The sequence below is a fragment of the Camponotus vicinus genome, unplaced genomic scaffold (assembly GCF_025532165.1).
Source record: "Camponotus vicinus isolate PSW18456_S1 unplaced genomic scaffold, iyCamVici1.0 SCAF_3, whole genome shotgun sequence".
Taxonomy (NCBI): domain Eukaryota; kingdom Metazoa; phylum Arthropoda; class Insecta; order Hymenoptera; family Formicidae; genus Camponotus; species Camponotus vicinus.
Window position 1 is genome coordinate 16,047,924 of NW_028141967.1, and position 27,311 is coordinate 16,075,234.

Below are 27,311 nucleotides of genomic sequence, written 5' to 3' on the forward strand. Positions count from 1 at the left end.
CGACGACAACGACGACGACGCCGACGTCATCTGCGGGTAACGACGATTCGCCGCCGAGATCCCGGATCGGGACGCCGCAGACGTCATACGCCAATCTGACATCGACGAACGATCGTTCCGCTCACGCGTCGATCTCGAGGCTGAACGTCAATCTCGATAGCGCGAACGCAGTATCAGCTCGATCCCTCCTCATCAAGTATCTCCTTATCTTGCATTTAGCGTCGGTCTAGATCACGCATCGTGACTTTCACAGGCTTCCTCGGAGTCGCCGAGGTGCTTTTCGTGTCGCTAATATCGGTGGTGATCGCTCGGAGAACTAAATGATCCTAGATCGAATCGAGTCGAGCGATTAAAGGATTTGGTGATCGTAGATTAAAGAGGGTGGAGAAGTCAGTGATCGCACAAGAAGTGACTTACGTGCCACAGTGCGAGTACGCTAAAACCTGGAGTTATCCTAGGTAAGAGTTTGAAATTATCTTTAAAAAGGAAGATAAAAAGAGATAGAAAAAAAAGAAAAAGAGTGTATGTGAACATGAAATATATTAAAATTTACTTTCAATGATGAGATGATCTATTTCTAGCAAGTCTGATAGTCAAGCTAATAAAAATTTTTTAAGAATTATAAAATTAAAAAAAAGACATACGATTAATAAATTCTTGTTGCAAATACATGGATATGACGAAGATTATTTTTTAATTGTTACAATAATTATTTTTGAAAAATTATTTGAGATTGCACTTCTCACTTAGCTAACTCCAATTGATGATATTATTTTACATAAGTAAGAAACAAATTATTCTAATAAATTTTCTTGATCATATAAATAAATATATAATACTATATAAAATATATAATTACACAGATGTGATTATTTATTGTCATATTTAAAATAAATCTTCAGATAAATAAGCTAAATAAATTATATATCTTTTTAGAAATGACTGCAACAAATTCGATAAATTGCAAAAAATGATGATTAAATTTTTGCATTCATATTTGCTTTATATTTTACATCGAAAACGTAAACGTCATGTATGAAAAAGACGTGTATCGATTTTAGCGCGTTTGATATCGGCCTGATAACGAATGATCGAGGAGGCACGATGAACGGGGCAGCAACGGTCACGGCCTCCGAAGATCATCAGCATCAGCACCAACAAGCGCAGAATGAAACGACGTCAGAGCATCCACGGAGTCCTGCCAGTCCGCTGAGCGTTAGACACGGTGAGTTAATATAAAGAAAATTAACAAATGTTAAAAGAAACAAATAACACACATATAAAACTTTATAATTCAACTATTTTTAAAAACCTTAAATATTATTGTGATAAATTCGCGTATAAAATCTAAGAGAAAAATTAACTGAAAAGTTCAATATTCTATTAAACTTTTAACTTTCTGATAATAAAGTTATGTACATGTATTCTATTATGAGATAAAGTATAAAGATGTAAAGTTATGTACATATATTATTATTGGATAGTTTATTAACGTTTGAAAAACTATATAAAAGAAAGATTACATTAGCCGGAAGGAACATGCGTAAGTAAGGGGTATTTTTAAACTTTACCTTTCATTACGATTTATTGTAGATCAATAGAGTGAGAGAGATTAACCTTCTTACATTCAATGCCGTCACGACATTTTTCTCGCGTCGTAATGCGTAATGTAATGCGTAAACTTGCATCAACGCGCGATTCCTCCTTCCCCGTTCGCGTCGGGTCAGTCGAGATTTGATTATTCTAATGGCATAATGTCGTTGCCTACGTGCCACCCTCTTTTTCCACTTATCCCATCCCGGTGACTGCGACTCGTATAAAAGTCCGTCGCGAGGGTGAATCTGCGTGCGTTTTGTCCGTCGCGTCGCATCGTCTACCCTTAACGACGGATCGCAAGATGAGATTCTTTGCCCATTTGATTAACCCACCTCCTGATATACATGTAATATTTCCCTCATAAACTTAGCATGTAATTATTATACCTTCTAATTTATCATAAAGTGTCATTAATCAAACTCACAGATGGCTTTTCAATCATGGTTCTCAATTTAAACAATTTATCTGTAACATTGAATATCCTTTCAAGGTTGAATTAAAATCCTGAAAGCTCTTTAATTTAAAATAAAATAAACAATAATGTTTAAAATTTAATTTTATTATCGAGAGGAATTTTTTTATTAATTGCTTAAAATTAAAAGTTTATTCAATCGAAATTAACTAAAAAAAGTATCACTAAATTTTAATCGAGTAACTCAGTGACATATTTCTCGTGTGAAATATTTGTAAAATATATAGTTGGATAAGATATTTGATAATAATCTTGATCTCCATATCTCCATGATTGGACCGCCTTAAAAAACACCTTTTTAAATCAGATTCCTTAGTTAATAATACTCATGTCACAAATACAAATGATCCCATTACGTATTTCACTATACCATATGTTCCTTCAATTTCCGAGCGTTTCAAACATATCGTTAAAGATTTGGATATTCGACTCTCGTACTATAGTATTAATTAAATGAAAAGTTTTATCAGGGTTCATAAGGACCCTCTTCCTACCTCTAATTCCATAAATGTTATATACAAATTAAATTGCATTGATTGCGATGCATCCTATGTTGGACAAACTAGCAGACAACTGCACACCAGAATCAACGAACATCGCAGTTATATTAGACGTAACACTAATACTCAATCTGTCATCACTAATCACAGGGTTGGTTTCGATTATGTTTTTAATTGGGATAAGGTGCAGATTTTAGATCGGGAACCATTTTTGAATAAAAGATTGATTTCTGAAATACTATTTATCAAAAGACAAAAAAATGGTCTAAATTTGCAAACGGATACTGAACGTTTACCAGAAATTTATTTAAACATTGTCAACAATTTGCCAAAAATTCAACACAGTCTTCTATCATAATAAATAGGTCTGCGACTTTGCGTATGTGTACATTTATATATTATTTGACTCGCTTTATCGTTTATAAATAAGTCACATCTATCCGTTAAAGACTAGTCGATCTTTGTCTTCAGAGATGTTGAGTTGTCTCCATTCGTCTTCAACGGCTCGTCATTGTTTTCGATGCCTGGAAGTAAGTCTTAATTTCATAGTTTTAACTTCTTAACTTTTAAATTTTTAATTCTTTATGATTCTATATTTAGTTTATATTTATTTAAATTATTTTAATTGTTGTTGACTTTTAAAGAATTGACATAAAAATTTCAACCTCTTAACCTTTCAAGTTTAATTTTATTATTTATTTCTATCTTTGTTTACATTAGTTTACATTATTTATTTAATTTATTTCACTTTTTGTTTTTTATTTTCACATAATTTTTTCTTTGACAAATTTGACTGATTTTATTACAGGCATCGTCAAAATAATGAGATACCGAAGCATTTATTATTACTTTAGACGGCACACTTTGTAATTGACTCCGATATAAAACCTTTTGTTATTTTTTATCACATCATCACATTTGCGCTGAAGATGGCCCAAAAATAGGGTCGAAACGTTTGCAAACTTTTCTTTGTAATTTGTTCCATACTTATTTGATTGTATAATAAATAACTGTGTTATAAGATCGACACTTGACTTGTATTGCCATTAAAACTGATTTGTTTAATCTTGATCTCATTGTTCGGGAATTTTTGAAAATGACAAGTATAGTTTTAATCTCTCTGTCATTCTCGTCGACGTAGAATCGCGAGTGTTTATCCAGTTTGTTAATTGTTTGTTTTATATGCATCGACGGATGCGCCTAATTTTGCTCAGCGACACATGCTTTCTTAGTCATCGGCAAATTTTTGTTTATCAATTTCCGTGTTGTGACTTAAAACTTTGGCCGTACAATTTGAATTTAAATAAACGGGAAATATATGGAGTTTCTGCTGTTTTCTTCTCTCGCATGATTAGCGCATACATAGCATTTTACTCGATTGTGGCATCAACCTGCACCTACTTAAAACAAATATCGAGAAACAGCTGTGTTTAATACTATTCTCTCGTCAATGTTAAAATTGTTGTTCCAGTAACATTATTTCAATAACATTAAGCCTTGATGAATGTGTTTTTTCTTCCTAGCCTTTGCGAAATAAATAAAATAAATAAATATTTAAAAAACTATAATTATATTTTTTAATTTGCATTATTTTTGTGACAAAGTAAATCTTCAATTGCGTTCAATAATTGTCATATTTAATCTCGACTTTCCTTTCCATAGAAGTGTAAAAGTGCAAGAAATGCTCTCTCTCTCTCTCTATCGTCGCATCCAATGCGCTGACGATTAGCCGAAATTAGCGAAGAGAAAAAGGGGAAAAAAAATGTTCTTCTTTTTTTTTATCTTCTCAACTAGCGCAACCCCTGGCCCCACTCGCAACGATCCCCCTCTCACTTTTCCCGATGATCCCATAATGCGAGGGCGCAGGTGGCGCCTTGCCATCCGCCAGCATTGATATGCTAATGAAATTTGACGCCCCTGCTTTTGCGCGCGTTACTCTCGGCGCGGGTGGCTTATAGCGGGTGTGTATTCTGTATTGGACCGTCATTTTTCTCCTCTCGTTTAACCCCGCGCGGACGACAGATTGTACCGCGACAAGATTTGATTACCCTAATGCCGTAATTTGCGAATGCACGCGTGTGCGTGCATCTTAAACATCGTCTTCAACGATATAAGCATGAAACCGATATAAAAATTAGATATAATTATTATTATTATATCCCATACTTTTTTGATTAAGGAAAGCAACACAAAATTTTGCTAGAAATTTTTCAAATAGGGCAATATTAATTAGTAATAAAATAATTGTGAAAAAAAGATAGTCATAAGCCGATCTCGATGTTATCGTGAAGCAAATCCTTCATCGTTTTAAAGATTGAACCAGCGCAGAATATACTTCACTAATAATCGACAGGATTACGGGGTGTATGTTAACGAGATTGAAAAGCCCGTACGCTTATACAAAGTCACGTGAGTTGAATTAATAAGATTGACACGGCCTCCTGTCCTCGACGTGATTTGATAACGATCGGAGGATGTGATTCAACAATCGTATTGTCCAAGTAACTAACATATTCAAAAATAGGAAGAAAACTCGGAAGGAAAAATGTGGAGAGAAATTTTGGCAATGATAGGGTATCCTTTTTTTCTGACGGCGAAGTTACTACTCGATAGCTTCTGGCACCCCACGAGAGATTCTCCTGTTCCTTTTTCGCGTCCCTGAAGGCTTACGGGCTGGATCGCGGGGACAAACAGTATTTACATCGGGAAATGAGTTTGGAAAAAGCTCAGGAAGTAAGAACGCTCTAATATAAATATTTATGCCGAATGAATGAAGGGAACCGCGACGATTCCGTTGTAACGCGCATCGCATAATAGATCATCAACCTGCTGTATTTTAATCATAATTTTCAAAATCTTGCAATCATGTCCTTTCTTAAATTAACACATATAATTACAGAATTTTATTTTAAATATCTTTATTTAGCTTGTATTTTTTCAGATTTAATATAATTAAATTTTATTTTCCATATGATTGTCTCTTGCTCTAATTTTACCCACACATACGAGCATCCAATTTATTCCAAATAAATTTTATTTTTCACAAAAATTGCAATTGCATCTGACAATAAAAAAATTACGATACTAAAAGGTGAGAAGATAAATCCTTCGAGTACTCAAAAAGTAGAACATTGTCAACGCAATGAACAGGTTTCGCGTTTCGCGTTTTGCGTGCACTATGAACATCTGCGTGATCAACGAAATGCGATTTCGCTTCTCTGCTTGGCTCGACTTTATTAGTCACGCTGGTATTCTCAGCGAGGCACGAGATCTCGCTCGAATCGTATTTGTCGGCCGCCCCCGAATTCGATCGAAAACTCGTTCCAGCCTCGTTAATGCCGCGGGGTCAGATCGAATCCATTCGAGAATTACCATACAACAGGACAACGTCAAGATAGGGACGATTCTACGCGAAACAAATCCACTGTACTTGGTAGCTTAAATATATCGCTAAAAATCGTCACAAATCACGCTTTCACAGTCGACACATGTATATATTTCTTATAATTTTTTAAACTTTATTTATCAAAAATTATTTATGCAATAAATTTGTCATTCAAATTGAATTAAAGTTTTGCATATTAATATTTCTTAGATAGGATTAAATTCGTTAAAATTAAATTATTTGTGTATATCTCTCTCTTTAAAGTAATATTTTAAAATACAATTATACATACTATACACTATGCCAATATATAGTACATGTTAAAAAATAAATCTCAAAAATATCTTACTGAAAAAACGATCTAGAGATAGATATCGTTGTTATCAAATCCGATCGCTATCGCATAACACGAGGGTGACTTGTTATTATAACGCAAAGGGTAAGAGAATCCTTTAGAATCGCCCTGTCGAGGGTTGTGAGAGGATTTCGATTGTCAATGCGTGGTGATATCAATTGCCAATTGAATAGGAATGACAACAAAGTAGATCGCGCGATTTTCGTGGCGGTCCATAACGATCAAGCGTTAAACGAGCGTGCAGAATTATTTTATAAACGACCATCTCTGTTTCGAAATCAATCAAGGATGGCGGAGGCCCTTCAATCCTGCTTAGGGTCGCTCGTCCGGACGCGTGAAGGAGATTTCTGGGATTAAGCCGAAAGTAACGGCCAACTGATCGGATGAAAACGCTGCCGAACTGATCGCGGAAAAATGATATTTCGATCGTAAATCTCGGGCCTTCTATCGTACCGCTTGATTATCAAGAAAGCCATTCTGCGAAAAAGATAATGGATTGCCATAGTTAGATGTTATATTTCAGTTAGAACAATAATCTGATTTTCCGTTTTCTCTTGATCGTGATTTTCCGCTTCGAGAAAATTGATTTTCGTTTAAAATAAAATATAATTTAATGATATAATAGATAAATCAATTTATGCAAAATTATGTAAAATTGTAGGAATTTGCGATGTTAAAAATTGTCATGCCTCTTTCTCTCATGGAAATGTAGAATTAAATTAATAGAAATATGTAAATAAGTGCAATTCAGCTAAATTCCAGCTCGTTATAATTAAAATTATAATTAATAATCGCAGATAAATGCGAGATAGTAATTTAACAATCGAACGATATTTTCAATTAAATTAGGGTCAAACTAATGTGATTAACGATGACAGGCTCATTTTATATTTGCATTTTACATTTGCAAATGTATTTCTATAAATACGTTTAATAATAGGAAATCTCGTTTTAATCCGACATGAAAAGATTCGAGTCTAGCATTGGATTATAACGATTTTTCCCACTTTCGTCGATCGGGATCTATTGAAAAAAATCGAAGAAACCAGACGCTCCGTCAACACATTCTTTGTGGTTGTCGCAATTGTGCAAAGTCTGGAACAACGATACGAGGAAAATAATTCGTGAATGTTGATAACGCCGACACGTCAACCGGAAAAGTGAAGACAATAATTCATCATTTACGAATTATCTCGATATGTGATTTTTTTCCTTTCGGAAGTTCAATCACCTAGAAAATTTCGACACCTGTAGAGATCTCATTTATTAACTTATGACTCCCTGTTTATCTCCAATTTTTTCGGAGCAGGTCATTTACCGATAAGACGCATGTTTGATTAACTTACTCTTTGAGTTCAACATCTTCCTGACACTTGCCTCGTTAATTTCACTCAGAGCTGTAACTTATCGTAAGACTTCAAGATCTCACAAAATTTCAAAAATAATAATATATATTATATTAATATATTATATTAATTATATTAATATATCAATTTCTATTAAAAAATTATATCTATTTCCTTGTCAGAGACTTCATGATGAAAATTGGCATATTCAATCTACAGATTCCGGCGAGAGCAGTGTCATTTCCCCAGGCCTGCCGGAACGTTACAGTCCTCTGGGAGCGACGGGATCCACATCCAGTCACGATCCTTACGCCTCCCGGTCAGTCCAGGAATGCCCGGTGCCTCTCTGCAGAGGAATGCCGACGGACTTTCCTCTGGCCAGATCACCATATCTGACCGCGCTGGGGAACGGCCACCCTCACTTGCTCGGCCAGGTGCAGCATCAGCAACAGCAGCAGCAGCAGCAATCGCAGCAGCCGCAACACGGCAGCAAACCGCCGCGAAGCCTCGGGCTGATTTGCGTGGTCTGCGGTGACACCAGCTCCGGCAAACATTACGGGATACTCGCCTGCAACGGTTGCAGTGGCTTCTTCAAGAGGAGCGTCAGACGGAAGCTGATTTACAGGTGAGCCGGAGGTCACTTCGATGATCTAGATCGTAAGAATAAATTTTCGTATCAGGCTGAAGGAGGTTCTTTAATGTCTTTTTCAATTTTGAATAAAATATACCTCTGGAATGGCACGTACGAACAAGTGCAACTGTAGCTACAGTTCTAGATGAGCGCGAGGTGACTTAATTTAAGCAAACAGTGGCTCGTCTGCCGCGTCTACTGTTATTATTGCATGCCACAGAGAGGATGTAATTAGGATTAATTATTATTCATCCAACGACACCCCTCGATTCCTTAACGCAATTTCGCAGTTCATGCAGGTGACGCATGGATATGTAATCGCGTTACTGCAACGAGTGCGACTTTAATCGATGAAATCGCGGGGTGCGATTTTACGACACAGGAGATTACACGGTGCAAGAACGATATCGCAAGGCACGCGGATCGGATTAACGATATTCGTCAGGGTCAAACGTGACGATAGTTCATCGGCGCACTCGTTAACAGTCCGGTAATCCGCGACGGGGGAAGAATTGTAATGTCCGGTTGGCCCTTTCGCGAATCGTCGGACTCGACGGGTCGCTTTGCATTTCGATCACGCTCACCCGCGCGTGTTCATTTTTCAAAGGGCAACGCGCGGGGGTTAATAGTTTGCGTATCGAGTGGCGCGGGTCGAAAGGGACGGGGGCGAGATTCCGGATCGCGCGCGAGCGGGATCCGATGGAGATGGATGGCCGTGTTCCCGAGGGACGGTAATAGTTCCTCGCGCTACCCGGCTCGGATACCCGGGCATAATTCGCCACCGGTGCGGCCACGGTGTGGCTCTCTCTCGATGGGCCCCCGGCGGATACGACATTATGCCGTTCCCCGCATCCAGGCCCGGTATTAGGATGAGCCCGCTCGACTTGGCCCACACATGGCTCCGCACGATGCTTAACTCGATATTAATCCCGAATGATACTAGCGCCAATCAATAGCATCTCCCCCTCAATACCCAGATTTTGCGACGTAAAAATGTTATTACGAGAAGAGGGTACTGTGCATCAAAAGCTTTAAAAACTCATTTTTAAAAATATATATTAATAAACACAAGATCAAAAATTGTGCAAAAAATCTCGCACTTAGATTCCACGATACGTACAAAACTGATGGTTTTAAAATTAAAAAGTAATTAGATTTTTATTATTTTTTTCGTATTATATATTTTTACCTTGCATTAAACAGACATAAATCATCGAGCATTTATTTTAATATCTTAACACAATATCTGACTTGCCACGTAAAATACTCAGCTAAATAGCCAGTGTTGTTACAATGATTTATCATTTCAACGATTCGCGACAGAAATTGTTTCCGTCTTGCGATATATTTTCTTTAATGCTTGATACAGATCCGAACATTTTTAATTTTCACGGAAGAAGAGAGAGAACCATAGGTTTATTTACTCAACCCGACCGGATCTGTATTTATATCGCATCGGAATATTTTCCTTATCAAATGTTTGTTAACGGAAGCGTTGAATCAAGTCTCCCATCTTCTTCGCGCATAATATAATCTACATTGTAATTTCCGTGTTTATTATTTTTTAACGAATATACCAGAATATGTCACACATTAAATGGCTGAAAAAAATTATTTAAAAAAAAAGAAACATTTTCTAGATGGTAGAAGACATATAAAACAACTCAATAATTCGATTTCAGAGACATCAATGCATTTCGGCTCGACATTACATTCATCAGAGGAATAAAAATAATAATGATTATCGTGGACAAGAGCAAGCAAAATTAATAATTTAAAAAATGCAAAAATGAACGATTTAAGAGATCTTTGGTAAAAGATATAAATATTATCTCTCTTTCATAGAATTTTTGAACACGATGAAACAGAAGGAAGGAAGATGCGGCCTTTGTTATTCGAGTAGCGACATTTGCGTGCAGAGTTCAAGTGCGAGCCCCGCGGGAGCCCGTGCGAACATTTCGCTCGCTCTTATCCACGCACGATGCACTTAATTGCATCTAACCGATCCGTGAGGATTTGCGCTAATCCGGCGATTGTGGACGTCGTGGCGCATCGCGTCGGGACGCATCTGTCGCATCTCGTTCCCCTCCGCGGGTAATTGGTTATCTGTGCGGAGGCTCTTCAATCTTTTACCGCGTTATAGCCATCCGACGGGAGCGAAAACGGCCTTCTCTCTCTCGTTCTCCTCCCATTTTCACAAACGATGAAATTAAATGTCGCCCACCGATATAGATTGCCGATACTCGCCCGGTAAATATCCGAGAAAATTTATATTTAATTTTTTTTTGCGAGGAATAATATCATATTTTGCGGATGCAAGTAGCATCAAAAATGATAGAATAAATTTTACAATCGTTGAGTCTTAGAATTTAAAAAAAAATTTGCTTCACAATCACACATCGTAAAATTCCTGGAAGAGCATTAAAAGCCTAAAAAATTCATTGCAAAAATTATAATTATATAATACATTTTGTTTAAAAAAATATATATATATTTTTAAAAAATAAAAAAAAAATAAGTAAAAAGTTTGTCGACTTAATGACATCCATCATCGCTCGTGGTCATTATCCTTCCCGCAAGATACTTCACGCGCGAATTAATAGCAGACGCTTCTCTCTCCGAGATTTTTTGCCGGCGGCTGCCGCTGGACTGCTGTTAGCGCGATTTTAACAAACGTCAGTCACAAGGAACGGAACGCTATCTTGTCCTGCGGCGATGTGTAACGCGAAGGACCCACCGAACTGGTCCCCCGGCGGGGAGTCCGTCGTGCAAATTGATTTGCGTTCGCACCCCAGCGGATCCACAGGGCGCGAGAGCGATTCCCCTCTTCCCTTCCTGCATTCACCCTTCAGAACCACATCATACATTTATTTACGCATCTCTCTGTTCTACGAGCGGCCCCGCGGCATTGTTCGCCTCATTGAATTACCGGAAGCATGTGCTGCCGGTTATCACGCCCGTCGGATCGCCCTACTTCGCGTTGTCCGATGCAGGCTCGATGCGATAGATGTGTGTTGTTTATTGACGGTGTCGTCGGCGAAGCGGCAGGCCTTCGCTGCAACCCTTCAGCCGATAGGCCTCTGTTAAACGATCTTTTTGATGTAACGTGATGTTATGAATGCTAAGAGAGGATAAACGACATGTACTAAGCCATGCAATTCATCGGAAAGAATTATAAATAATTAGTGCAAAAATAGAGCTTCATTATTATGTTCATTATTATCTACTACTACAGAGAACATGAGGATGAACATTCGTAATCTCTCCAAAGCATGCCCTTCTTATATTATTTCAACAGAATTAGAATAAAAAGAATATATTTTTTTTATATACTAATAATTAATTAATTCTTAGTTCCTCTTGCTTTTTTAAAATTCTAATTTTAACCGGTTGAAAACTTTTTTAGATTTTTTTCGCGACACGGATCTGACGAGTTCGTCAACCATCCCTCGCGACGATCGATCGATCCTTGACGATGACATTTCATCAACGATCAATCGTAACTCCATAGCTCTTATCCCTCGCGGAAAGTCGACGAAATTCAGTCGCACTTGTCGGAAATCCGGGGTGCGCACTCTTCGGGAGATGGTGTTAAATTCGATTACTTTCATTGTTGGGCTAACCCGGTTATCCCTCCGAGCTGGCTAACGTAAAGAGGCGAACCGTCCGGGGTCACGTACCTTCTTCTTATCCCTCTTAATCTCGTCCAATCCAGCGACAGCATCCCCGCAACTTCATTGCCCGGCCTTAAAGGCGTCCTATTTTTCTTTCTTTATTACATAGCACAAGATATAAAAATCACTACGATCCGAACGAGACCGGAAAATTTTTACACAATAACAAGTGTATCCTTGCCAAGCAGGATCAAATATAATAGTGACAAATTTGTTGCTAGCAAGTTAATATGACACAAATATAAAATTATATTTTTTTCTTTTTAATACGATAAATCATTTAAGCAAGCTTCAAGAAATATCGCATTTAAAAAAAAATTGTCTTAACTTTTATAGAAAGATTATATATTAAATATCCTATAAAAATGAGAATTTTTCATTACATATATGTTTAAATATAATAAAATATAATAAAATATTCTATATTAAATATGTGTGTGCGCTACATGTTTTTGCACAGATGTCAAGCTGGTACCGGAAGATGCGTCGTGGACAAGGCGCATCGAAATCAGTGTCAAGCTTGCCGTCTGAAGAAATGTATGCAAATGGGAATGAATAAAGATGGTGAGTGATAATACATATATCTCCAATTAATCTGAGTTTAAACCGAATTCACCTACAAACATTAGATTCAAAAATAATTATACCTCTCGTCGTTTCAAAAAATCGAGAATATATCAACAATTTTAATAAATTATAGCTTTCAGCGTATTTATAAATTGAAAGATGCAATATAAAAAATTTCTCTGTAAAAAAACTTTTATAATGAATCATAACAAATACGAAAAAATATAATAATTATTAAAGTCTTTTATAAATTGCATCGCCTTTCGATTGATAAACGTTGATATAATTTATGAAACAAATCTCTTTGTGCAATACACAATGGCACTGAGAAATGAGAGCTAAGATTCCATCATAAAATTTCATGTCATGCAATAAATCGCACATCGACGAACACGAGGTTTTTTCCGGATAAAAATAGGTAGTCGCGTTGTTGTACGCGATTCGATTCAATCGGGAGGATCACCGCCCTGCGACATCGAGTTCGGCAATAAGAAAGTTATCAGCGGAATGGCCGAAGGGAGGAAGAACAAGAGAACAAGACAGGAGAGACAGGTGCACGCCCGTGTCTCGCCGGGAGGCATTAAGAGTTGAATCGGAAGCTGTTCGGGAGACGCAGCCAGACTTCCCGCCTTTATCCAGTTATTTATGTTGCGAACATAAAGGGCCCTCCGCCCGAATTCCGCCACCCCCGCCGCTGATTGATTCCGGCATTACGGCCCGTACCCACGAAAATGGATAATCCGCCGGATCCATAACTCCCGTTCGACGACAATGTCTTCGAAACTCGCGATATGGGATATTTCGAGTGATCGACGGAATAACACCTATGTGCCATCTGATTGATCGATCGATCGACTAATTTTCTCTTTGAGAAAAAAATGACTTCTTCACTTGATGAAAAAAATTATAAAATTAGATTTTATCTGATTCTCTCAATTGATAAAATGAAATAATGTAAATGTGTAAAAATATACTATATATATATCAAGAATATTAAATTAAATATAAATCAATATCAAGGAATGTATAAATATCAAGAATATTAAATTAAATATAAAAATCTATATATAACTAAAAAAATATTAAATATAATTAAATTATTAAATATAAAATATAATTAAATATAATTAAATTATTAAATATTAAATATAATTAAATATAATTAAATTAAATATAAATCTCAATTACAGAGATGGAATACAATGAAATATAAACTCTGAAGTGTCATATGGAAAAGATACAAATATGCAGATAGTTAAAATCTCTCGCGGTTCTTCAGGATCCGTTGCTCTTCGGACTTTTACGCGGAGAAGGTGACTAGAATAATTACGAGAGCGTATTAACGCACGGGGAAGACACGTTCTCGTGTCACGAACGCCGAAAGGAAAGAGATTCGTGTCGTCCACCGTGCTTTAATAGATGCGCGATTAGGGCACTCATTGTCGCGGACGCAATTTTTCCCGGCATCCCTTTTACCACGGGCACGCGCAGTAATTTCGTAATAATAAAAAGCGTGTCGGCTCGCTTTACCTCCGGCGTGCAGCCTGCTGGGCGGCTTAATGGGGTCCTCTTGCTTCGTCGGGCCTCCGTTTCTTCTTTCCCTTTCTCTATCTCTCTCTCTCTCTTTTTTCTCCCCGTTGTTCTCGCGGCGCGTCTCTTTCTCGCACCAGAAGAGATAAACGCCCCGTGCACTCTGTTTCTATTTAATTTGCATGCACCTCGCTGCGAGAGGCCGCCCTGCTTTTTGTCCCCTCTTTCCTCGACTTCTTCTTCGCTCGTTTAACTGACGAGCGTGCCCGTTTGTTCGCTGATGCATGTAAGGTCCTGTTATTTTTACTTGATCCTTAACTCGAATAGATCTTCCTAACAATTTTATCTTCTTTGAAAAATAAAAATCACGATGTAAATATCAGAATAAAAAAATTAATGCGAATAATAGAGGCGTCTTTCAACGCACCTCTTTACACTTTTAATTGTCAAGAAGCGCAATTTAAAGATCGCTTCTCGCGTGATAGTCGATGATTTGGAGAACGTTGACGGTATCCTTAACATTTCTCGCACCAAGACACGCGAACGTCCTCGTAGATTGTTTCTTTCATTTGCATGGCGAGTTCTCGCTCCGCGGGAGAGACGAACCCTTCCCGCTCGTCTCCTTCGTCCTTTCTGGCACCATCTCTGCCAAGTCGCAAACGGGGAAGCGACATAGAGAGAGAGAGAGAGAGAGAGAGGTGATCGAGGGTCATGAAACGAATCTGCGCATCGGGCGGTCGGCCGCACGTTGCATACGTTTATTTCCTCCAATTAACCCTTCGGGATTCGCCGAGGGCCACGTGACCGTCGCTAACGACCGCAGTGTTTACGGCGACGACGACGACGAAGAGGACGTCGTCGTCGTCGTCGTTTCGCGGCGAACCGCACGAGCGTAAGCACGCAAATGCGCTTGATTGGCTCGCGTGAATAAAAATTAACTAACCCTTGCGCTCCCTCCCCCTCCTCCTTGTTAGTTTATTTCTACGCGAGATATTTACGGGATATTTATGTAAAAAATGTATAGAGGATATCCCCGCGATTTTTTTAAATAAGTATATATTGAGCGATTTTTTAAGCAAGTTTATCTTTGCAAAAATATTTAAAAAAACAGTTCTCTTCATATGATGGAAGATTCTAAAAATAATGTCATAATGAAAATTATATCGTCGATATCTGCGAAAAAAGTTCTACTTTGCAGTTGATCTATATATCATTATTGGCGTGTCAAAAAGCGCATGGATCGCTCATTTTGAAAAATGGATCGGACCCGTCGATATGGACGTAACAGCATCATCGAAAATCCTTTTTAACGGAATCCTCTCGCATTCGGTAAATGAAACTCTCGAGTGGTCATGCACTGCGTTGCGTATTGCAAACAATAAGAGTGGCTGTTGCGTGCCCGTTAAATTCACGCGTGTCAGACGCAGACTGCCGGCGTGACGTAACGTGGCGTTACGTGAGTTTGACGAGAGGGCGGCAGGCAACCGCTCTCGCTTCGTTCCCCCGTAAATCCGGCGGAACCGGGGGAGTGAAGATGGGGAAATCGACTAATATTCCAATAATATTTCAATCATCCGCGAATTCGACGGTTTCGACAAAGCGACACAATGCTCCCATTGTTCGCCGACCGCATCGCCGTTTTCAATATCCTTTTGAATTGTTCGAAAGAGAGAGAGAGAGAGAAAAATAAAGTAAAAAAAAAGGAGCGATCGAACGAAATTGATGAATATTGTAAAAGCTTTACTATTGCCCTCTGATTTTTCTCGATCAGTCGGAAAAGCTATTCGGTTTTTAACGAAATACGAGCTTTGCCGATGCTGGTTCTGCTCATCCTATTGTTACATAATAATCGATATACAGCGGAAAATATAGTTGTCGCTTTTATACCGTAGTATTGTGGCAAGCATAACAGCACTCTCATCTCTGAAAAATGCATTGCATCAAAAATTGCGCAAGCACGAGAGAAATATATTCGCATAATCCATGCAATCTCGCGAAAAAGACGTTCGAAGGATTATCTGTAACAGTAATTTGCGCAGAATATATATCTATATACGTGACTATGTTATTTGTAGATACAATTGATGTACGGACAAGTATTGTGACTTATCGCAACTCGCGATAACCGATAAACGATTCAATAATTCAACGAACTTAAGAGGAAGTTTATGATCGTTGCACCTGCGAAAACACTCGCCGTGCCGATTGTCGATCAAAAACAGCGGACCTAACTTGTAACTTGGCTATAAATATTCATTACAAATGATGCGCGAAAATCAACGATCAAAATGCATCGAAAAAATGTACCCTTCAATTCTTTGAATTGTTGATTTAAAAAAAATATTAATCTTATAATTAATTACAAACGTATTAATTTTTAGCAAAATGTCAAAAGTTAAATATCTTGTCCATAAATGGCCGTATATATCTATAAACAGGACAAAATCGTGATATTGCAGCTGTCCAGAATGAACGTCAGCCGAGGAATACTGCCACCATTAGACCGGAAGCACTCGTCGAGATGGACCAAGAAAGGGCGCTGCGCGAAGCCGCCGTCGCCGTGGGCGTCTTCGGGTAAGTGATAATTAATTTCTCGCTCCTCTATTTTTGCGATTTCTTTTTATTCTCTCAATTATTCAACATCAATTATTAAACATTACAAACTAAATAAAAAAAGAGAGAAAATGAGAAGGTAGAATAAAATTTCATCGAGAAATTAATTAAGAATTAATTAACAGAGACATTAATTATATAATACTGGTAATTGAGATGTTCGCGCAAATTGATAGAACAAGTCCGAAGCTTTTGAACGCGATTATCGATCGAAAGAATATCGAATGCCGAGATTCATATCACAAGGATTCTGCACAATTTCAACGCTTCGGGCTACTCAAACTTCGATTAACTTAATTGTCGATTAATTTGTGCAATATTTTATTAATATGAGTAAAATTTATTAATCTTTTATCGACACATTGGAGAGGAAAAATTAAATTAGAACCAATAAATTATACAGCTAGTAATTTTTGCAATCCTATTAATCGACGAATGAGTTAATGGGAGTTTGGTCGAAGTGGCCCTTAGATACGGTCGATTAGAGCGGCAGGCGACGGAGGCGACGATCGATAGTCACCTGTCGACGGGTGCAACGATAGGAGCAACAAGGGCCGGCGACGTTGTTGGCACGTTTGATCTTGTGCTGCACACCAGGCTTACCTTTCGCCGTTGTGAGCGACACGCCGAGCGTGATCTATCATGAAAAATTACCTTTGACTAGCAGCCCGAGTATGCGTAGCGTTTTTCAGGTAACCGGTTGCCCAGGTTGGAACTAATGGAAAATCCATAGAGCGCCAAGGGGTGAACGTTAAAAACGACAGGCCAGCGTCCCGACGCGGCACAACGCGTCGTCTTCGACGAGTTATTACACCGCGTTCGTTACGCAAGCGCGATCAATCCTTCCGCGATACACAAGCCTAGTCACAGATTAATTCAACAGGGAAAATCCATCCCTCTTATACCCTAAAATTTCTCGAAATATTAAGGATTTAGAATCCTTCAGAAACGCTATATTAAAAATAAAAGATCCTGATCAATAAATCAATTATACATAATCTGTTAATTTCGTGGGGAAATTATATTTTAGCTTGCGTGATTGATATACAATTTGATTAATTTAAAATAATTTGGTGAGTAGAAAAAAATGGTAAAACATAAATCTAGTCATAGATTAATTCAATAGAAAAAATTTATCTCTCTTATCGTATTTTAAAATATCTAAAAATGTTAAGGATTCAGAATCTCTCAAAATATCGGATTATATCGAAAATAAAAGATTCCGATCGATAAATCAATTATACTGAGTCTATTAATTTTGTGAAGAAATTATATTTTAGTGCAAGATGTTCTTTTTATGTTCGCGCTTGATTGATATACAATTCGATTAATTTAGAATAATTTGGTACGTCAAGAAAAAAATGATAAAACTGCAGCAAAGTATTATTAAAAAAATTAACACAAATTTATCCGAGAATATTTGCGTAATTGAATATATAATAAATCAATTTAATATTAAGTTTTAAATATTTGGTTCAGTAAAATTTCAATATCAGATCATGATTGTGCCTATTAAAATCAACAATTCGATTACATACACGTGAAATTTGGAGGTTTGCATCAGGAGAGAAACATGTCAGAGGTATCAAAACTCACAATTATAATTACTTAATTAATAAGTGACTCGCTATATATAATAAATTTTAACAACTTATAATTCATTATAAAAGCCAAAAATGTGATGACAACTAAGTAAATCACAAAAAAAGAAATAATTATCCATAGTTTGCGGCAAGAAACTTGAACAAAAAGTTTTGTGGAAATAATAAATTTATATTTATTCAATGTATACACAATAACGTGCTAAGAAAAATGTAGCTATAAACGGGTCGGAACGTTATACATTCCTCATCGTGATCGACCTCACCTCATCGTGTCATCTTCAGATCATGGATTATGCACTTCATCGATTACCCAGAAACGCTAATTGTTTCCATTATTCTTAACCCAGTAATTATCCCGATTCCCTGTTTCAATAAACAATTTCCCGCATCGCGTCGCGTCGTCTGTCACTTTCATTTTACTCGAAAATGTTTAGCAATTGAATGCAATTTAATAGAAATAAACGCATTTTCTACGAGGTAATTGTCTCGTAATGACAAATTATTAATAACGGCATGATTAAGTTGATTTTTTAACAAATAAAAGCTAGTCATATCTGGATTAATTTTTCTCTAATTTCCATTTTTTTTTTTAATTTCCCGATGCAGTCTTATCGAGAGATGGCAATAATTATTGACCTTTTTTAAACAACATAAAAGTATAAAAGACGTCTATTAATAAATATTTAAAAAGAAGTTTTCACGGCATTTTTACGGTGTCACTTAGATGTTTATGACATTCGAATATCAATTAAAGTTTATCTAAAGAAAAAATTACAGTAATGGAAGTATTTTTTTGTGATAATAGAAAAGTGTAGAGCATTGTCTGCGCGTTTTCTGCACGTAGTGTATAATATATACGTGTACGAAATACCAATATCCATGTAAAGGCTCTCCATGTAAAGGCTCTACAACATTTTACCTTCAATTATCGAATTCAACCGATCGATCGACTAGTAAAAGTCAAGCACGGTCTCGCCGCTGACGATGCTCGCGAAAATCGCACGAGCTCGATCGCCGGCCGACATCGGCTTCGCATCGACGTCGTGACGACGCCGATCGCGCAGCTCGTTATTCTCCGGACACTCGCCGATCTTCTTTTCCAAGTGCGCCGCCGGAATCGGCATGATGGACCTCACGTCGCTCTCGGACTTGACGAACTTTCGCGCGCTGTCCACGACGTGCGACTCGATTTCCATCTTGTAACCCCTCTTCAGGTTCTCCGACTTGGTCTGCCTGATGACGGACACTAGTCGTCGCTTGATGTCCGCGCTCGCGATCTGCTGAGCACTCGGTTGCGTTCGGTCGAACGGATGTTTGGCGACATCCTCCAGCAGATCCAGGAGCCGGTCGAAGGATAGGCATATCTCGTCCAAAGACTGCTGGCTGATCAGTAGGTAACCGCTGGTCTCGATCTCTTTTTTCTTCAGAACGTTCTCTAGCATAGCTATATCGTTCTGCGCCGATCGCAGGTTCGCCTCGGCGACCTCACGATACGCGCGTTCCTCGTTGAGCAGAAGATCAACCCGCTTGGTCTCCTCCAGGAGACGATGGTGTTCCGCTTGAGCTTCCGCCAATTGCTTGAGAATGTTCTGAATTTCCTCTGGATCGTCTTGTCGGTCCACGCTTTGAGTTCCAACATCCACTTTGGAATCGAAGCTTCTCAGGCTCGTTTCCTCAGAAGGTTGCATGATATCTTTGTGTTCCGGCGTCGTCTTTTGATCCTCGATGTCGCGACTCACCACGGATTGTATCTGAGATTGAAGGTTCAGGTGGAGGGAAACCTTGGGCACCGTTTGTATGCTGCCGATCGTCCGCGACCGAGTCAAAGCAGATCGTTGTTGAGTGATATCGCGAACCGGAGGTGAAGGCGGTCGGATCTTCATCTTCGCCGGCAGAAGCGGCATCGGAGTCGTCCTCCTCGGAGGAATCGTCTGGTACGATTTTCTCGTGTACTTAGTGAAGGCACTTCGGACTCTCGAGAGCTTCGCGGTGTCTTCATTTTCGTTATATCTTCGAGTACCAGCCGACGCGATCCTCTTGTCCTTCGGCGCCAATCCCATCCACTTGTACTCCGACTTTCCCTCGACGTCGTTTTCTCCCAGTCTCCTCATCACCTCCGTCGCAAGTTCATCGTTCAAGTTTGCGTTCTTCCTCACGTCGAGCACTGCCAGGGTATTATTCTGATCGAGTAGGTTGAGCAGATCCGCGCCGATCTGATTCGTCAAGCCGCAGTGCTGAAGATCCAGCGCCTTCATCCATAGGCTATCGCGTATAGCCTCGATCATCTCTATTACGGCACAATTGCCGAGATGAGGATTATCGTTCAGAGTCAATCGACGTAACCCCGGCATCGCTTCGAAGTTGGGCTCGCGATATCTCAGCGATTGCTTCCAGGTGTCGTGGTAAAGCGCCAGTTTCTGTCTGGAAAGCGCTGATGCTAACGCGCCACCGCTGCTTGACGTGAGGTCGCAGTGACTGAGATTCAACGACCTCACGCTGCGAGCGTCCGCGATCGTTCGGCAGATCATTTCGCAGCCGGTGTCGCCGATGTAGCACCGTCGTAGGGACAGGTGGTGCAGAGTCTCGGTTCCCGACAGACCGACGCAGAGGACTGCGACGCAGTCCGGTGGAAACGGGATGCCCTCGAGTTCCAAATGCGTGAGGCTGGGCGAATTTCTCATGCATTGGCCGACGCTCTGCGATAGCCATTCCAACAAATAACGCGTGAGGACCACCGGGGCCTTACCCATCGCTCGCGCCTTGTCCTCGGAATTCACTTCTTCCAACGGTTTTCGACACTGATACCTGATGGAAATAAATGTCTCTTGTATCACCTCGAGATTTTTGACAAATTCGAGAATAGTAAAGAATTTATCTCATTTTCTGGAGTGATTTTTTAGTCGAGATATATAATTTAATAATAAAAATTCGAAAAAAAAATATAATAAAAAAGAGAAATAATTTTTCAAAAGGCACAGATAATCGAAAATTCCAAAAAAGTGCAGATAAATAAAAAATTACAGTCAAATTTACATGTATATTTCTTATCATATGTATAATTCAATAATCAAAAATTAATCGAATACTGCTAAATTTATCATTAAAAGATAATGAAAAAATCTTATACAAAAATCAGTTGGCATCAGAGAAATAATAATGTGAAAATAATAAATCAATCAAAATTAATCAAAAATATACATGTGTATTGCACATCGTATTCAGTAACTCTAAGAATTAGTCTAACGTTAAATACATTCAGTCATTTAAAAATGGCTGGTATAAAAATTAATTAAATAGGATCAAAGATAAATAGACAATATCAATGAAAATATCAATGTAAATCGATTATTTTGCAACCTGCTGTGCACGCTAATCGATTTGAGCGAGCGATCGAGAGAAAGGGAATTCAAGATCGGGCCCCAATCGTCCATCTTGACGCGATCGGTGGTGAAGTCCAGGCTGTGCGGTAGGGTGACACATATAACCGGCAACGGTCGCAGTCGTTGCTGCTTGCACAGTTCCATGTAGCAGCTTGCGAAGTTCCTGCCGGTCGGGATCGTCATTTTCCGCGGCGAAGCCAGGGCAGCCGCATCGATCTTCCGTCGGCGTCGCGACGGAATTTTACCCTCGAGGGTCGTAATGGTGCCGGTGGTCTCGCCTCCAGAATTACGAACAGTCTCGGCCGCTGTTGTAAATCGGCGCATTATCAGATCCGCTCTCTCATCGCTTGGTATAAGGAGTCTTGTTTTTAGACATTTAAACGGACGCCAACGTATTCTTGAAAAATTATTCATACATATATATGTCGGGAATTTACCTTCGCCGTTGTTGCTTTGCCCGACTAACCGCGATCTCACCGCGAAACGTCATCTGCACCACCAGATTTGGAAGAGATCGCCGAGTTGCGAGGGAAGGTTTTGAGAGGGATATTTTTCGAAAACATCGACGGCTTTCCTTTTCGATCGTGATCGCCTACCTACCCGAGATCGACGTGAAATTTCCGCTACGCGGAAATCACGACGAACCTACAAACGAAACTCACACGCGAACGGACTGAACATGTCGTCGCTCGCGATTATTTCACTCTGATTTATTTCATTCCAATTTTGCCAAATCAAGTTTACTTGCTAAATTATAACGCGATACCTTATAATCGAGACTCACTTCACGAAGTGGATGTATAAGGAAGAAGAATATTTAAAAAAACATCATTCCTTTTTCCACTTAAAGAAGAATATAATAATGTTATTTAAGAATAAATAATGTTTAATTTTTTTCTTTAAGTATCTTTAAATTTTTCACATTTCTGTAAAAAGTAAATTATTATATAATTATATATTATATAATTATTTTTATTATTCAGATGTTATAATCCTTTCGGAACATGAATTGTTTCTCAGACCGCCAGTCTCCCTAGCTATGGCAAGATACACTACGCCACTACCTCTACCCACAGTCGCACCGACGACAAACTCTACAAATAATGCAGCAACACCACCTCGACAAGACAACGAGGACGGTATGCATCTTCTACATTTCGAATCAAAAATTATGCTTAAAAATTCATTAATATTCTTTTACAAGTAATAATAATTTTTCATAAAAGAGATGACACATCTATTTTTATAAATTTCAACAAAAAAGATTTTACATTTATATCTGTTTTATTTTATTAAAAATATATGAAGCATTTTTTTTATGATTTTTTAAATTCAAATTTGCATCAGCGCCGTTCACACTTTTATCGCTTGCTATTGTCACAGCTGTCACGAAGAGTATATGAGACAGAAAAGAGTTTTATGTTTAAATAGGAAACGCGTCCGAGGATAGTATAGATGTAACGAACGAGGAGCCATTGACACCTCAACGAAGTGGATGCGCGCAGCTTCCACCAATACTCCCGTCATTATATTCACCTGCGAGTGCCGAAACGGTCTACGAGACCAGTGCGAGGCTGCTCTTCATGGCCGTTAAATGGGCGAAAAATCTTCCCTCTTTCGCTGGTTTGCCATTCAGAGATCAGGTAACGTTTTAGCAAATTTACAATTGCAACCCATTTGTAATATATAAATTTAGCGTGTATATAAATATTTTAACGCATTTTTATTTGATAATTTACTTCGATGTTGATGAATGTCAGCAAACAACATTTTTGTATCAACGCGATAAATGAAAATATATGAATAAAAATATATAAATGATGTATATATAAGAAAAGTTTAAAATTATACTAAATTTATTAAATCTAATTATAATAAAAATATCAAAAAGATTTGGATATGATTAAAATCTAAAGATTAAAAATTTGATTATTATGTTAAATTTTATACAGACATCGAATAATAGAAAAATTAAAATGGTAAAAATATATGGAAATAATAATACAATTTTTTTAAATAAATCACAAGTGTTTCGATCGATTATGTTTAGGTAATATTGCTGGAAGAGGTCTGGTCGGAGCTGTTCCTCCTCAATGCGGTTCAATGGTGTCTGCCACTCGAATCGTCGCCTCTCTTCAGCGCTGCCGAGCTGACGGCTCTGACCCTTTCGCCGCATCCGCATCCGCATTCGGGATTGCACCTACAAACCACCACGGGTAAACCCAGTCAAGTAGCGGCGGATGTCAGGCACTTGCACGATACCCTGCAGAGATATAAGGCAGTCATGGTCGATCCCGCGGAATTCGCTTGCATGAAGGCCATCGTTCTCTTCCGCCCAGGTCAGTGGCTTTCGATATATTTCGTATACATAATATAAAACATATATAATTTGTATTATATTATAAAATTGTATTTTATTATAAAATACATTTCAAAATTTATTTATAAACTGTTTTCTTCCATCTCTACTTCTCTCTCCCTGTTGTTTAAAAAATTTATCATTTACGCTTAATTATCAATTTTGCAAATTCGAGATTATATATCTAGAAACGCGGATTTTCGGTTGCAGAAACCCGAGGCTTAAAGGACTCCAGTCAAATTGAAAATCTGCAGGATCAGGCACAGTTAATGTTGGGACATCACGCGCGCGCTCAACAGCCAAATAGCCCGGCCCGTTTTGGCAGGTTGCTGTTGTTGCTCCCGTTGCTGCGAATGGTTCCAGCCTCAAGAGTGGAACTGATTTATTTCCATAGGACTATCGGCAATACACCGATGGAAAAAGTCCTTTGTGACATGTACAAAAATTAAAAGTCATCTCGGACATCTTTCAGGGAAATTCCCCGAGAACTATAAAACTGATAACGCGAGTTACGCAGGATCCGAAAGATTTGACGCTAAAACAAGGGAGGCGGAATCAATCACCGAAGATGGACAGCAAAGACTGGTAAACGACTTTCCTAAGGATGTAAAAATCAAAGAGCAAAGCGTGCACGCTTTGTTCCGACATGATCGGGCCTAAGGACGAAGTCCCTTCGAGATGATCATAAGATAATAAATTCGATTGGCAAGTATTCCTACCGTACAAACGCGAGGCACAGGAAGAATGGCGTCGCTAACGAATAAAACGGCAACTAAAATCGACCGAGGGGCACTCAATCGCGGCGTAAATATACACATAGACACATACATATATATGTATTTATTTATTATAGACATATATATCGGGCGTTAGGCCCGGCACGTTGATAGAGCGTTTCTTTCGTTTCTCGTAGGAAATCGACCGATTAATCCAAAAAACGGGAATATTTCGTTTTTATTTTTTTTCTCTTTTATACTTTGACTTACGTTCGTCGTGAAATTACCGAATTAAAGAAGAAAGTGACGGGAGCGATGAACACGTGTGTAACCTTGCGATCTGTAACTTTGTGTGAACGTTATTAAAAATATGTGGCGCAGGATTCAATTATTTTGTGGAATATATGTTCATGAAATCGCAGTGAAATTATTTGAAAAATTAACGCAATTAAAATATTCTTTTCTCCTTTTTACACCTGAACAAATTTATACATCAGAGATATGATTAATAAACCGTGGAGATATATATTGCAAAATCAGAATTAAATTGCATTTGGAAATTATTCAGGCAGTAATATAAATTCATAAAATTTAATGTTGCATAATATGATTAATGAAAGTAATTTGATTCACGAAGGTGTGTGAGGAATTAACTTTTTTTTTTCAGCGCTGTAAATGAATGCTCGTCCGCACTTTCTCTGTATATTTCGTGTTGTGATACTATTCGCTGTAAAAGTCTACATATTCTCAATCGGTGATATGTATTGTAACGATTACTTGTAATAAAAGTAAATCTGATTAACTCGTCTATTATTTCTGTCTCATATTACTCTAGTTTATTTTTTATTATTATTTTAGACCATATACTAATTTTTTTAATGTTAATCAAACCTGAATTACTCCAAAATAAAGTTAATTACCTCAATTTTGAATATTTTAGCATTTTAATTTTGCTCATAATGACAAAAATATCGAAAATAACATTGACATAAATGCCAGTTACATAAGTATAAATATGTACAGTAAAATAAAAAGTTATATATCATACAGTAAAAAATCAAAAGATTAAAAATAAATATATTTTATAAATAAAATTGCTGGAAATTACTCGACAACAGACAGATTAATCTAGTAAAATATATCGTAATAAATTTAATTAATAATTATTCGTAAAAAGGAGACGCGAGGGTCCAAGTGGAATCCTTCGAACGGAGTCAAAGTTCAAAGATTGCCGGTGTATTTGACGAGGAGGGGTGGATTTAGGCCGCGATCCCCTCGAAACGCAATTTGACTTCGATCGCAACACAACGCAACGACGTATCTCCGCATCCCCGCAAGCCCCGTCACGGTGGTTGTTGCATAAACGTACATATTTATTTATCACCGCATAATCCCTGACTTCCCCTGCCGACGAGGGTTTTGCCACACAGCACGGCAGTTTGACGGTCCCCGGCGGAATTACCCCCTCAGCCGCTTATAAATTACATCGGGGCTCGAGCGAGGTTTAAGGGCCTGCTTAAGTTGTCAAAGCAATCGGGGAGTTAAACGCCCCGGCGCCGGGGGTGAGCGTCCTTAATGCCTTTTCGAGCGGATCCACGAAACGCGCGGAGTCAGGCGGCGAACCGCGGAGAATAATTGGAGGGGGAAGTAAGTAGACTCCATTCCTCGGAAGTTTTGAAAGATAGAAATAGCCTCGGAAAAACTTTGGCTAATTTACATTAAGCCAAGTTTATTTTTAATATTATACATTTCTCTCGTGATTTTTTTTATGTGAAACATGCGTTTTAAATGTATTATTAGTGATTGTTCAGCTTCTCTATTTTTTACTTAAAACTCGATATTAAATGAGAAAGAGATGTGCAATACATTTTATCTCAATAGTTTTCAAATAAAAAATTTTTAAAAATATATAAAATTTTATATACATTCCAGGTTATAAATGTTTGAAAAATATTCCTTCAATTCATCGAATATTATGCTTTCAAAATTTTTATTTCCAATGAATTTTTCGATATTGAATTGCTACAACTTTGGAAGACTTTTTTCTTCTGAGCTTAAATATCGATAAAAACGAAAGAACACATTAATAAGTTACTATCTAAAGTTATTATCGCCTATATCTACTTGCTTTATCCATATTAGAAGGAATTAGCTTGTGCGAAAATTTTTCAGTGGATTAAGCTCTGTAATGATCAGACTCGTATACAAAATATATGCCGCTCGCGTAACTAAGGATTAAAAGAGCATCGTCAAAGGTAGAACAACAAATCGACACTTCCTACAAGACATCTATATCGAGCCCTTTCACGCTGAACCCCTTCTTCCCCTTCTCCTTCCTTGCAATCGTAAGTCCCGCGGGAGTCGCAGCCGGTAACGAATTTCGATATCCATCCTCCGACGAGAGAAGGCGAGCATAGGCATGGCGGCATGGATGCGGGGGTGGAAGGCAACGTGATAGTATTGACTCGCTTCCGCGGACGTGCGGGGGCGGAGTTTTCGACCTGTCTACCCCGATGCTCCCCGCAACCCTGTCCTCCCGCTGCCTCCAGGAAACCGGGGTCGTGCCAGGCTCGATCGGGTCGG

The 27,311-nt window shown here is 38.4% G+C and overlaps 2 protein-coding genes across 4 annotated transcripts; one reads left to right on the forward strand and one right to left on the reverse strand.

Annotated features, from left to right (window-relative positions):
• LOC145968240 (photoreceptor-specific nuclear receptor) lies at positions 1-25,530 on the forward strand. 2 transcript variants are annotated; one of them, XM_083093590.1, is made up of 9 exons: positions 1-458; positions 1,062-1,225; positions 7,874-8,279; positions 12,420-12,523; positions 16,495-16,630; positions 22,674-22,792; positions 23,085-23,296; positions 23,704-23,992; positions 24,223-25,530. In XM_083093590.1, exons 2-9 carry the CDS (start codon positions 1,105-1,107, stop codon positions 24,459-24,461), a joined length of 1,626 nt encoding a protein of 541 aa, XP_082949716.1. In that variant the 5' UTR covers positions 1-458; positions 1,062-1,104; the 3' UTR covers positions 24,462-25,530. The 2 variants fall into 2 exon arrangements, with proteins under 2 accessions (XP_082949716.1, XP_082949717.1); XM_083093591.1 differs by having other exon boundaries at positions 2-458; positions 16,516-16,630.
• On the reverse strand, positions 18,422-22,354 carry LOC145968239 (uncharacterized). 2 transcript variants are annotated; one of them, XM_083093587.1, is made up of 3 exons: positions 22,091-22,354; positions 21,631-21,999; positions 18,422-21,078 (listed from the first exon to the last, which is right to left on the reverse strand). In XM_083093587.1, the coding sequence occupies exons 1-3, from the start codon at positions 22,141-22,143 to the stop codon at positions 19,224-19,226; spliced, it is 2,277 nt and encodes a 758-aa protein (XP_082949713.1). In that variant the 5' UTR covers positions 22,144-22,354; the 3' UTR covers positions 18,422-19,223. The 2 variants fall into 2 exon arrangements, with proteins under 2 accessions (XP_082949713.1, XP_082949714.1); XM_083093588.1 differs by having other exon boundaries at positions 21,631-21,958; positions 22,091-22,353.
• Positions 25,531-27,311: the final 1,781 nt, after the last annotated feature.